At 35.6% G+C, this 13,878-nt stretch overlaps 1 protein-coding gene across 1 annotated transcript in view; it reads left to right on the forward strand.

The window, feature by feature from the left end:
- SYNE1 (spectrin repeat containing, nuclear envelope 1) overlaps positions 1 to 13,878 on the forward strand; it is a 543,966-nt gene that overhangs the window by 87,491 nt on the left and 442,597 nt on the right. Inside the window, 1 exon segment of the mRNA XM_011943785.1 lies at positions 11,045 to 11,106. Coding sequence (XP_011799175.1) covers positions 11,045 to 11,106 — 62 coding nt within the window.

A 13,878-nucleotide genomic window follows, 5' to 3' on the forward strand; every position in this document is an offset into this window, starting at 1 on the left:
GTTTGAAGTGCCACAATAAACTGTGCTGTTTTTCCTCCCATTGTATTGATTGTTTCGTTCTCTCTATTGTGATTATTGCTCTCTGAGTGCCCATCTCCATCCCTGTATTTCTGTGTGATTCACACACCCCTTTTTCTGTAAGTCTAAGGACCCCAGCTTTGTTTTCCAACTCAGAATCTTTTGGATTTTAGAAACGTAATTTGGTACACATACCATTTGTTATGGTTCACTCTAAATCAGGGTCTGTGGCAGCACCTTGCAATCAAAGACATTGGTATTTCTGCAGAGAAAAGTATGAATTTTCACATTAAGTGGGATAATGAAAGACTATAAATAGCGTTTTCTCAATTCAGGTCATTTTTTTTTTGCTACCAAATTATTTACTACAGGTCAATTTTTTGCTACCAAATTATTTACTACAAAGTTACAAACTTGAGGCCCATCCAAGGCTTCAAGGCTGATGATCTGTCCCCTCCTCTCTTCCACACCACCACACATATGAGACAAATTCTTCATGAGATGAAAGCATTTCCACATTGTTGTCGCCCTAGAAGCCAACCCAGTGCCTAGTACATTTTCTAATATATGTGTCCTTGTATAACTACACCACTGGGACAGATATATTAAAATTTGATAAATTTTAAGATTTTTTAAATATTTGTTTTTTAAAAAATAGATTTTGCTTTATAAAGTTCTAAAATATTTTTTAGAGGTTTAGAATTGTAAGATAAATCAAACACACTATCAGGATCTATACACCCTCTCCCCCTCATACCTGCCCACCACATAAGGCCAAACTTTCCAGATGTGAATGACATAATTTCAGACATCATAAGATATTTTAATTCATAATCAAAAAATCATATAATTTCTGTATAGCCTTTCAGCAGAAGTCTCAGATTCACTATATTTTGTCACTTCTCAAATAGATATATCTCACGGTAAAGGATTTCTGCCTAAATAAACATAAATTGTGTTAATAGCCCAATATGGTAATAACTTTTTGGAGTCATGTATTGGACAATAATAACTCAATTTAAACACTGATAGTCATAGTAATGTTATATATGTTTTCAAAAGTTTACACTGGTTTATGCCCATTGTCACACATAAATGAAAAGTTTAGGTAGAGGTTGTCATCTGGGATGATTTTTACCCCCAGCAGAAATTTGGCAATGTCTAGAGTTATCTTTGATGGTCAGACTAGGGTGTAGGGTACTACCAGCATCTAATGTGTAAAGGCCAATGACGTTGCTAGACATCCTATAATGCTTAAGACTGCCTCCCATGACAAAGCATCATCTTCCCCAAATGTCAATATTGCTGAGGTTGAGAAACTCTAACTTAGGAGCTGAGATAATTATATTCCTTTCATTCTATCTGCCTTAGATTTAAAGTGAAATGGTACATTTTGCAAATGTAACTTTAACAAAATTAGACTCTTTCAATCTAGCCACTGGTTTTAAATACAAAAGAAATGCAACTCCAATTCTGAAAGTCTTAAGAGCAATATAAGTCTTTACTGACATTCACTTAAAAAAAAATTTGAAGCAGTCATTAGAGGACTCTACACAGGCAAGACTCCCTAAAAATTCTCTTATCTTTTCCCTCAAGCTGACAGCTGTAGATAGCTATTAATTTTCTCTCCTCTTCTCCTCTGTCCCTTCCCATCAATCCATGTCAGAACTCATGTAGAGTAACTTTGGTTGCCCTTGTTCTTTGCAATTTTTAATCCATTACTTGTCTGATTAGAACAGGAAAAGCCTAGGAGACAGGCCCAAACAATTAAGCCTAGAATCTTTTCATTATGGAAAACAGAGTGAGGCAGGAGGAGAAGGACCCCTCCACCCCCATCACCCACACACACGTAAATGCCTTTATTTCAGTTAGCCTTTGCTGTGTAACAAACTGCTCCAAAATTCTGTGACTTAAGCCAATCACAATTCATCCTTTCTCACAGTATGTGGATTTGCTGGTTAGTTCACAGTTAAATATGGATGGTTTCATAAGGACACATGTATAAGACAATATACCAGGCAGGGGGCTGATCTTTAGGAATGTGATATTGAGAAAAATGCTTTCTTTCCACAAGGAATTTGTATCAAGTATGTATGGATGTGGGAGAGAGGAGGTATCAGAAGCATCAGCCTTGAAGTCTTAGGCCTCAGTTTGTTGACTTCCCTTGGGTTCACCTGTGGCTGAGTTCATCTGCAGGGCTGACTGAGCTTGAAGATCCAAGGTGACCTCATTCACGTGCCTGGTGGTTAGTTCTAGCTAACAAATGGGACATCTGAATTCTTGCACAGATGGAAGCATTTTCTAATATAAACTGCTTTCTTTGCACAGTGGTTTTAGGATGGAGATCCGGGAGAGCTAAAACAGAAACTTCACGACCTCTTAAGGCCTAGATCAGATGACATAAAGTCATTTCTGCTGCATTACTAATTAAAGCAAGTACCATATAAGTTCAGATTCAAGGGGAAGGGAAATTGATTCTACCCCTGGATGGGAGGAAGCACAAAGTCATCATACAAAAGAGGATACGTAGTTGGACCAGAGGATTTTGTGGCCATAATTTAAAATCTGTCCTCTGGTTGCTGCTGTTTATTTTCTTCCTGCATGGAAAATACATTAATCCACTCCCAAGGTATCAAAATCTCCTGCAGCCTTCGGTTTAGCATCAAGCTCTAAGTCCTGTGTTGCATTGTTTGCATCTTGTCCAGATAGAGATGAGGTTCCTCAGGTGAAATTTCTCTCAATCCATAGACCCGTAAACTAAAAAGGGAAGTTACCCACTCCCCACTTCTTCAATATGGAGTGATGGAGCAGGAGTGCAGTCACTGCAATAGATGCTTCTGTCCAAGGGGCGAGAGAATTGAACAGAGGGAGCAATTGTGGTCCAGCCATTCTGAAATCCAGTTAAGTTGCATGTGGCCAGTTCCTTTCATCCAGGGGCAAGGCATGTTCCTTGTTATCTTGGTAAGAAATAGCTCAGGATTGTGACTGATAGTTTCCTTAGCCTTCTTCCTAGCCACACAAAGTTGTGGTTCCAGTCTCCTGTTCATTCGGAATGGTACTGTCCCTTCAGTGAAAGCTGTGGCTTCCTAAAAACTTGTCTGTAGTGCATTCTGTGCACTCAACTTTGCAAAAAAAGATTTGCAAAGTAAGAAAAAGCTTCAGATTAACAGCAAATCAAAGGTATGACTATTGTTGAAAACTCAGAAAGTGTTTGATTTATTTAAACTCCACATATCTCAACTTGAAAATCTCAACTTTGAAACAAATATTGGACACAGATGAGTCTGCTGTGGGCAGTGCTCCTTAAGATGCTTAGACGCTGGTTTGTCTAGTTGAGAAGGTCAAACTGGGCGCTACCTTAAATCTTTCCAAATGCTCTCTTTTTCCCCAGCCTTATTGAGGTATAATCGACGAATACAACTTATATATATTTAAGTTGTGTAGTATGATGGTTTGATGTACATATAAATTGTGAAATGATTACCACAATCAAGTTAATTAACATATCTATGACAGATAAAGAAAATGTGACACACACATACAACTGAATATTATTCCTCCATAAAAAATAAGGAAATCCTACCATTTGCAATGATGTGGATGAACCTGAAGGACATTATGCTAAATTAAATAAGTGAGATACAGAATGAAAGGTACTCTGTGATATCATTTATATGTTAAACAAGTCAAACTCTTCCTGAGTTTTTAACAATAGTCATACCTTTGATTTGCTCTTACCCTGAAGCTTTTTCTTACTTTGCAAATCTTTTTTTTTTTTTTTTTTTGGAAAGACTAGGAATAACAAAACATCTTATTTTTCAATACATCATATCCTAGGCCTCTGTGTTTCCTCTGCCTTGTGCCTGCAAATGAAATAGCTCCTTATAATGTGTAGCTGAAAATTCCAACACCTTATAATGTGTAGCTAAAAGAAGCCAATGGACACTTTCACCATGCTGCAAGGAAATCTCCCTAGCCAGATTCATGAGTCCAAGTTACTGCAGGTGACAGAATATATAATATACAAAATATGTACAACTCTTTCTCCAATTTCCAATGGCGGTTCCCTCACTGCTCAATCAGCCTCCACTAATAGGCTCTTCGTGTCCTTCCACTCTCCTTCCCCTATCTGCTCCCAAGGCCAACGCCATATATCTTACTTAAATTTTTGTTAGAGCAACACCACACTCCCGGTAGCAATTTCTGTTTTGGTTAGCCTTTCCTGTGTAACAAACCACCACCAAATCTTAGTGGCGTGGAGCAACAACAGTTTAGGATTTCTCATGTTTATGTGAGTGGGCTGGGTGTTCCTTCTGCCAGCTGTGCCTGGGCCCGTTCACATGGCTGCGTGCAGCTGGGGAATCAGTTGGACTGGCAGGTCCAGGGCGGCTCACTCATGAGTCAGGCAGCTGTTGCTGGCTGCCATGTGAGGTACCTTAGTTCTCCTCCAAGTGACTTCTTTTTTTTTTTTTTTTTTAAGCTGTATTTTTACTCATTGAAACACTAGGTGAAATCAGGGTAAAGTCAACTAAAGGAGAAATGCTTGTTTCATTCATTTGTACTTAAACCAGCCAAAGTAGTACAAATGTCATTATGATGCAGCAAATACAAGACCTCTTTCTACAAATATTAGCATAACCAACAAATCAGGGGCTATAGTAAAACAGAGCCAAAAAGGGTGAGGGCATCAAAGAAGTATGTTACAGCTTAACCCTTTACCTCAGTAGAGTTTTAAAAAAATAAGTAAAACCTCCCATTCCCCCAAAATAGGAATATACCTTCATCACACCAGTTTGTACTTTTATTACTTATTCTTGAGGTTTAGAATCTATCCTCCAAGTGACTTCTTATTCATGAGGATCTTAGACCAGTTTCCTTGTGTAGAGGTCTCAGAGCAGAGTTGAATTCCAGTATAGCCAAAGTGGAATCTCAAGTCCTCTTAAGGCCCAACCTCAGATGTCACTTAAAATCACTGCTTTCATATTATTGATCAATGCAGATCTCAATGCCAGCTCCCCAGACTCAAGGTCTGGGGAAGTGAGACCACATCCTAAGAGAAGGGGCAATAAAATCACATTGCAAAGGATGTGCTAATCAAGATGAGAAGGATTTCTGGTCGTATTTGGAAATCCATCTGGTCCTGTAATTGTTTTTCATTCATATATTCAATTTTAAAATTTTAACATTGAGTAGTTATATGCACCTGTAAATTGTTCATTTTATTGTGTTGGACTATTCAATATACTTTAGTCTCTACCCGTATATAATAAAGTTAGCATTGATTTTAGTAACTGTAGATATGCAATCTGTATAATTGTCATCCCAAATCAAGTCATTTGACTGTGGCTGGTAATTAATAATCATTACCTTGTCACTTTATGCCTTTGCTGTTATTTTCCCCCTTTGTTGTCACATCATTTGGTTGTGGGAAGAAATTCAGTCTGCATTTGTCTGTTTTTTCAATTTCATTTCAATATTTTATTGAGATGTATTTGCCTGCATCAAAAATGATGAAAAATCTTTGTTAGATACTACTAGGAATGATATGATTTTAAATGTGTGATTTGTTTTAAATTAACATTTACATTCATATTTTTAGATAATTTAAATCCTTAAGACATTTATTTAAGCTCTCATTATCATTAAAGAAACATATCAGGCATAATAATCTGCAAAAAGAAAACCCCAAAAAGTTTATCATAACCTACTGCAATTTCCTGTAAATGTATCAATGCATGGTACCATTTATTTATTTATTTATTTTTGCCAGAGATTGCAATTTCATGCTTACCTATATATATTTACATAAACAGCATTTCTTTCTTCTTAGTATTAGTTAATTAATTAACTTTTGAGACACAGTTTCACTCTGTCTCCCAGGCTGGAGTGCAGTGGCATGATCTTGGCTCGCTGAAACCTCTGCCTCCCAGGTTCAAGTGATTCTCCTACCTTAGCCTCTCGTGTAGCTAGGATTACAGGTGCCCACCACCATGTCTGGCTAATTTTTGTATTATTCATAGAGATAGAGTTTCACCATGTTGGCCAGGCTAGTCTCAAACTCTTGATCTCAAGTGATCTTCCTGCCTGGGCCTCCCAAAATGCTGGGATTACAGGCATGAACCGCAGCACCCAGACTCTTCCTAGTACACATATATGAAGTATGGTATTAATTACAAATGGATACTTCTAGAAATTTACTATTTTGCTCTTTATGATAGTTTATGATTCTGATACAAATACCTTATGCATTCTTATGTACATACTGATACATGAAATGCTATATCTCTCAGAAATAAATTATTATGGAAGAATGTATTCAATATATTAAAATATACTAATTTCATTTACTGTCTGAATTTTTAAACATACCATCCATTAAGTGGATATTGTCATTTATTTTAATATTTTTGTAATTTAGTAAATCTGTTTAAAAGTTAGTGGTCATAAGACCCTATGACACAGTTTTACATCACAAATTTGGTAAATTTGTTGTGTATGGTAAAATTAAAAGTATATTTAATATGTTTCTAGACAGTATATTATTTGTGATTGATTGCAACGGCTGCACAATAACCCAAGCCACCTTTTATTATGATCGCAGGGCTTCCAGGTGCATGTTTAAGTCACCTTGAGTAAGCCACGATTGTGTAGTACCCACAGGTGACTATGATCATGAACTATCATCAGCTGTGATCATTTCTTAATAGTCATATGGAATCACAGTTGCTAAACTGGGCCTCATTTGTGCATTTGTTGTGTGTCATGATCTTGCCCTGAAATGGCAAAACACTGAGAAAATATCTGAAAATGGGCAAAGAAATACAGAAATTGAATATCTCAGCCAGAACCCTTTATTTTTTTACTCATTTCTACAGAGGGATATTACCTTATGATATTACCCAGAGCTAGATGTTTATATAGCCTCAGCAGACTCCAGTTACTGAGGTCTGTAGGACCAACTGCTCTTGAAATAGAGAAAGCAATGCGAGCCTCAAGGATGAAGGACTCACAGAGTTTTTGGAACTCGTTTGTGGTTGTTGCTTTTAATGTTACACAATCTGGCCCTTAGGAACCTATTACGATTTAGGTTATAGGAGAGAAGGAGAATTTGAAACAATTCTACCCAGTAATAATCACCCACACCCAAAACTGGTCTTAAATTAGAGCCTATTACAGCTATACCGCACCCACACTGTAGTGTGGCTTCCCCAGCCCCACCTCTCCTCTCCCTTGACGCTGCTGTCATCTCATCCATTTTATGATGCCTTTGCTGTTGGTCAGAATTCTCATAACTCTTCTCAAGCAGAAAAGCTGAAGACAGAAACATTGTTATAAAGTTGTTACTTGTTAAATATATTTAAACTGTTTTCTTAAATATAATGACATATAAAATCATATGTAGCTTAATGATGGAGTTACATTCTGAGAAATTTGTCTTCTAGGTGAATTCATTGTTGTGGGAACACTGTAGAGTGTACTTGCACAAACCTAGAGAGTATAGACTATTACACATCTAGGCTGCATGATATAGCCTGTTACTCCTAGGCTACAAACTTGTATAGCACATGACTGTACTGAATATTGTAAGCAATTGTAGCACATGGTAAGTATTTCGTGTATCTGAACATGTCTAAATATAGAAAAGGCAATGGGTTACCCTACAGTGGCAGGAGGTCACTAGACAACTGGAATTTTTCAGTTGTGTTTATAATCTTATGGCATTACTGTCATGTATGAGGTTTGTCATTGGCCGAAAAATCATTATGCAGTGCATGACAGTACTTAAGAACTTCATAGACCTCGTCATAAAGGTTCATTTTGTTCCTTGTCAACAGCACTAAAAAGAAATGTTATTGCTCGTTAAACTTTTAACACAAGTTGATAGACATTCGTTGCGTGTTTCTGTTACTTCCACAAATTAAACATTTTATGTTGTTGGTATCAGATTTAACTACCAAATCTTGGGAGTAAGTTTTTCAAGTTTTACATAAGAAATGAGGGTTTGCTGAATAATTAAAAAAATTTTTTCTTTTAGGAAAATAGTAAGTAAAGTCAGAAAAATATTTACTTAGAATTCAGCTAAGTCTGATAATACATAAAGTGAATTGTAGGACCTTGTAAAATCTGTTTTTGCAACCATAGTAAAAAAGGAAACACGTAAAGAATTTGACATTTAAATATATGCTGTGCTACAAAAAAAGATAATTTGAGGATTCTGATAAAAGGCCAGTTAGCTGAAGTCTAACTATAAACTCACAGTTTTACCATCAGAGGAAATTGTTACAATAGTATTGTTATTTCATTAAAGGTTATAATAGTGAAAATATAACAATTTATATTAAGAAGTAATATATCATCAGATTATATATTTAATTTTATGACAGTATACATTAACATATTATGCCAATTTATATTAACATTTTTAAACAGTGGTATTTTGTGCTGTTTATAAAAGAATGTGTATTCTCAAGTTGAGTATAAACAATTTACATATAATCATGTTTATTTTAGATTTTGAATTGGATTTTATGCATTATAAAGTTCCAAATTCCATCAAAGCTGCCTTGATTAGTTAAGATCATTTTGCTGCTACCTAACTTTATTTATACAACCTAAAGTTTCTCAGGATAAAAAATTTGAACTATAAATTTATAATTTTCATGAGATTAATATTTGATAGATGAATGTGGTAATTTTTATGGTACCGTTGAGTGACAGTATAATGGCAGAGTGGACTACTAGATTTCTGAAGTCTACAACATGGCTCTGCCACTGGATGACCTTGGTAGTTCAGTGTCTTGACAGTTTTGTATGTAAAATGGGCATTATAATAGTTCCTGCTCATAGATCTGTGACAAGAATTAATGGATTAGTACATATATAATATTATATGTAATAGACGATAAATAAATGATAATTAAAATATAAAGTGATTGATTTATCTAAATGTCAGTGCCTGGTATACAGAAAATGCTACTTATTTTTATACTGATTTGTTTTTTATATACTCTTGAAAATTAAAGAGCATGTTAAAATATATTAGAGGTAATGGATTCTGTCAATTTTATAGATAGATTCAAAATTTCTCCAAATTAAAAGGTTTTGTATTTATTTTCTTCACTCATTCATTCTTATTGGTCGTACTTGTAGGCACTGGGAACCAAGCTGCTGTCCTCCTGGGCTTTACATTCTAGTAGACAAGCAAATGGTCTGGGCTGAAGCACAGACAAGGTCAGAGACAAAGACAGAGATTTGAGTATCATCCCTCAAAGGCAAGGGATTGAAATTCTTTCTTGTTTATGCCCCCCACAACATAGTGTTTACTAGTTTGCTAGCAGCTGACACTCAGTACATGCTGGTGGGGTGGATAAAATTCACTTCTTCTTTTGAAGGTATTAAACTACTTCTCTGTGGCTTTTATCTCTTTTTTTTTCAACTTTTATTTTACGTGCAGGGATTACATGTGCAGGTTTGTTACATGACTAAATTGTGTGTCGCTGAGTTTTGTGTACGAATGATCTTGTCACCTGGTTAGTGAGCATATTACCAAATAGATAGTTTTTCAACCCACACCCCCCTCCCAAGATACAAAATCAATGTACATTTGGTGGCATTTCTATACACCAACAACTTGTAACTTGAGAGCCAAATCAAGGATGCAACCCCATGTACAATAGTCACACACAATAAAATACCTTGGAATACACTAAAGAGATGAAAGATCTCTGCCAGAAAAACCATAAAACACTGCTGAAAGAAATCATAGATGATACAAACAAATGGAAAAGCAACCCTTGCTCATGGATGAGAAGAATCAATATTGTGAAAATAGCCATATTGCCCAAAGCAATCTACATATTCAATGCTGTTCCTATCAAACTACCAACATCATTTTTATCTCTTTAAACCTCTAATTAAAGCCTTCACAAACCCTACCTCTTTTCCTTTCTATATTAGTTTCCTCTTGTTACCTAACAAAGTACCACAAACCTTGAAGTTTAAAGCAACAATCATTTATTATCTCTAAATGTTTGCATGTCAGGAGTCCATGCAAAGCTTTGCTGCATTATCTGTTCAGGGTCTTGCAAGGCTATAACTAAGGCATCGGCTGGAGTTCATTCTTATCTGGAGGCTCAACTATGGAAGAACCCACTTTTTGGGCTCTGTCACCATGTTAGCAGAATTCATTCCCTGTGACTGTTTGACAAAGGCCTGGTGTCTTGTTGGCTGTTCACTGAGATTGCACTTCACTCCTGAAGAGAGCCTCAAGTTCCTTGCCATTGAGCCTTTCCAAAGGAACTTCACAACCTGGCTGGTTGCTTCTTCTAGGCCAGCAGGAGAATCTCTCACTCCAGTCAGCTAAGCTGGAGTATCATAAAGTAACACGATCACAAGTGTGGCATCTCATCACCGTTGTCATATCCTATTGGCTAGACACAAGTCACAGGTTCTGCCCACATTCTGCCAACACAAAAATGGGGACTCCATATGGTGGGAATTTTTGGAGGTCACTCCAGGGTGTAGTCACCACACTCCCATCTGGGTGAAGTTCCTTTAGTGCTTCATGTATACAGCTCTATCTTATTGCATTACTCTGTAACCCTCTGCTATTCATAACCCTTGCTTGTCCATTTCCACCTCTAGATATTTTATAGCAGAGACCTTGCCCTATTCAGCCCTCTGTATTCCTTTGCACTTAGCATAAAGCTCAGCACTTAGTGGTCTTGGTGAATTTTTATTTTTAACAGGTTTGTTGAAGTATATGAATTTTAAATAAGTGGATGAAGGTAAACATAGGGCTAACATATGGCAAACTTTAAAGCATTTACAGATAATTTAAAAAGGAATAGTCTATATGATTATACAGGTCGACTTTTGTTGACTTTCCCCTTCAAGACAATAATTGGTAAAATGAATGAGAAAACTATTTCACAATTCCTTCCAGATTTGTGTAACTAGGACTTTTTCTCATTATACAACTTCATGAAATATTACATTATTTAACCAGATTTCTTTTTCCTTCTAGACGAGCAAGAGATAGTACAAAAACGAACTTTCACAAAATGGATCAACTCTCATCTGGCCAAGGTAAAGGAAACTACCCAGCATTATGAGTTTACTTAGGTTGAGCCAGTAAATCGTTAAATGTCCAGTATAACAAAATGCTTGTGTCCCCGTTGTCACTGTTGCAAGTAATGATACTGGCCATCTTACTGGTTGGTCTAGCTGTTACCTAAGAGTGGAATTTGCTAACATTGCTTATGGGAAGAAATGAACTTATAGCTAGAATGAAGAGCAGTTACTTCATGTCAGTTCTGTGAATCTTGAGAAACTATTTCATTCAATTATTTTTTCTAATACTAATGTGTATGTCATATCAAAAGGAGAATTTGTGCTGGATTTTCGTTTGTGTGTGTTTGTTCCTGTTTGGAACACAAAGAAGCTATAAGTTATCTGTGCTAAGCAAAAGGTTTTATCTAAAGAGATTATGATAGTATCTCCCATCTCTGGGGCTTTGCTTTAAAAAAGTAACCGTGGTAATAGGATATGAAAAGGCTAAAATCATTCTAGTATTATCCCCACTGTCATTCAATGATATTAGGTGACTATATGTCTGTATATTATAATGTCTTTGAACATAAATACTAATATAAAATAAATCTTAATCTTGATACAGTATAATAAAATTAATCTCTTGTACTGCTGATGAAAAAATAAGCAAACCAAGAGACATCATATTTATAAAAATAAATTCAGATGATGGGGCAATTGTGTCTGAATTCAGTTAGAGGATTTGCTGATAGTTTTTAAAGGAGTAGTCTATATGATTATGTAGTTGAAGTTATGTTGACTCTCCCTTCAAGACAATAATTGGTTAAATGAATTGGATGATAAAACAATTTTATCTTCCAATTCTTTACTCTCACTTTTGCTGAGACTGGTGCCTGTAGTATGTAAAGCAAAACCCTATAGGCAGGTTTTGATCAGGGGCTTCCCCAAAGCCATTTTGATAGTGCAGAAGCAAACAAAGCATGACAGTTTATTTTAGTCCCATTCTACAGATTCACTGCTTACTTTGTGTCTATGCTAGCCTTTGAAGACAGGAAAAAATTAGTGAAACACTTTCCCAGGCCTCGAGAAGTTCGCAATCCAGCCGTGAAAGCAGCCTAGAGGGACCTGTCTAGATACATGATAAACCAGGGTCATCTCTCCTATGCTCTCTTTCCCAAAGCCACTTGATGAGAAGGGAATTTGGCCCAGTAGTTGCCCCACAATCTGCTCTGTAAAAAGGCAGTGGATACATAGGACTGATGACTTTGGGGCTTATTTTTTAAAGTCTCAGTTGGTCACACCTGGCCACTATTTGTACTACAGAATTGTCATCAATTGGGGAAAAGTTGGTTGTTTTCTTTTTCCAAAATGAAAAGAGTTATTATTTTTTTCATAGTGTAAAGAGGTTACATAACTGAAAATAATATTAATAATGAAACTTTTAGAAAGTGTAAAGAAAGTAAAAGTAATCTTAAATCACATAATCCAGATACAGTCATCATTAAGATATTGGTCAACAGTATTCTACACACAGTTTCATATAAAGTGGTTTTATAAGATATTGTTTTGGAGCATCTATTTTACCCAACATGTCAATCCGTGACAATAGATAGAAATATGTAATTATTGTGATGGCTAAACAAACTTGGTCATGTTTATCTGTGATGAGTTAGCTAGTTGCCTGTTGAGGGTTATTTAGGTGGTTTTCAGTTGTTTCATATGATATAAAATACTACAGTGAAAGTCCTGGGCATACATTGTTTGAACACTTATATGATATTTTCTTCTTAGGATAAAATTCTAGAAGTGGGTAGTCAACAGCTATGCACAATTATGATTTTAATATATTCTAAGATGTTCTAAGAATCCCCATTTCCTTGCACTATTAAAACACCCTTCAAAGTTTTTAACAGTTAGGAGTTGAAACTCAACCCTGGAATTATGGCGGTGATGAGCTTGTCTCCCTGTTCATATTTGATGTTTCCTTGCATGGTAATCCTGGTGAAGTTCTGTGCTTTGGAATGTTTTCAGATAAACTGACAACCAAACCATTTATGAGTTAAGTTTACCATTTCCAAATATAGTTTTAATAATAGGTAGTGGCAGGTTTAAGAACTGGGGTGTTTAGTTGAGAAGAAAGGAAGTTGATCCTTCTCTCCTAAAGTTTTTCAATCTTGGGAGCATTGGGAGTTGTTCAGAAGATGCTTATGAAGATAAATTTAGGGGCGCTTTTTAATAGGAATTTATATTTTTGTGCTTGATTGCTTTGCTCAGTTGCAAATTAATAAACTTTTGACTTATAATTAAATAAAATAAAGTATTATACTGATGACATTTTATTCTAATGTAACAATTCTTTATAAATATTATGACAGCAGTATGAAGAAATAGTATGCAAATAAGATTGCAATCTGTTTTTTTAAATATGCTTTTATTATTTTTTCTGTTTTTACATTTAGTAATTATTATAAGTAAAAATATGCTTTTCTTAAAACAAAAATCTTATTATAAGTAAGCAAAAACCTAAGGATTTTCTGTGTTTGTGTTTTTATTCAATTTTTACTACACAAATGTTAGATCATTAAAACTTGTGGGTTGTGGGTATAATTATCTGTTCTTTTTGATGTTTATTATCAAATTGAAGTCTTAATGCTTCTCCAATTATGTAAGACATTGCAAATCACAAATTGTTGATGTAACATTAACAGTTGGTGGGTGGTTGTTATTTCATATACCTGATAATTTCTTTCAGGAATGGGGCTCCGTTGTTAGACATGGAACCTGTAATTTTCTCACTTTTCAAGAAGA

Source organism: Colobus angolensis, unplaced genomic scaffold (genome assembly GCF_000951035.1).
Source record: "Colobus angolensis palliatus isolate OR3802 unplaced genomic scaffold, Cang.pa_1.0 Scaffold221, whole genome shotgun sequence".
In the NCBI taxonomy this organism is placed as follows: Eukaryota; Metazoa; Chordata; class Mammalia; order Primates; family Cercopithecidae; genus Colobus; species Colobus angolensis.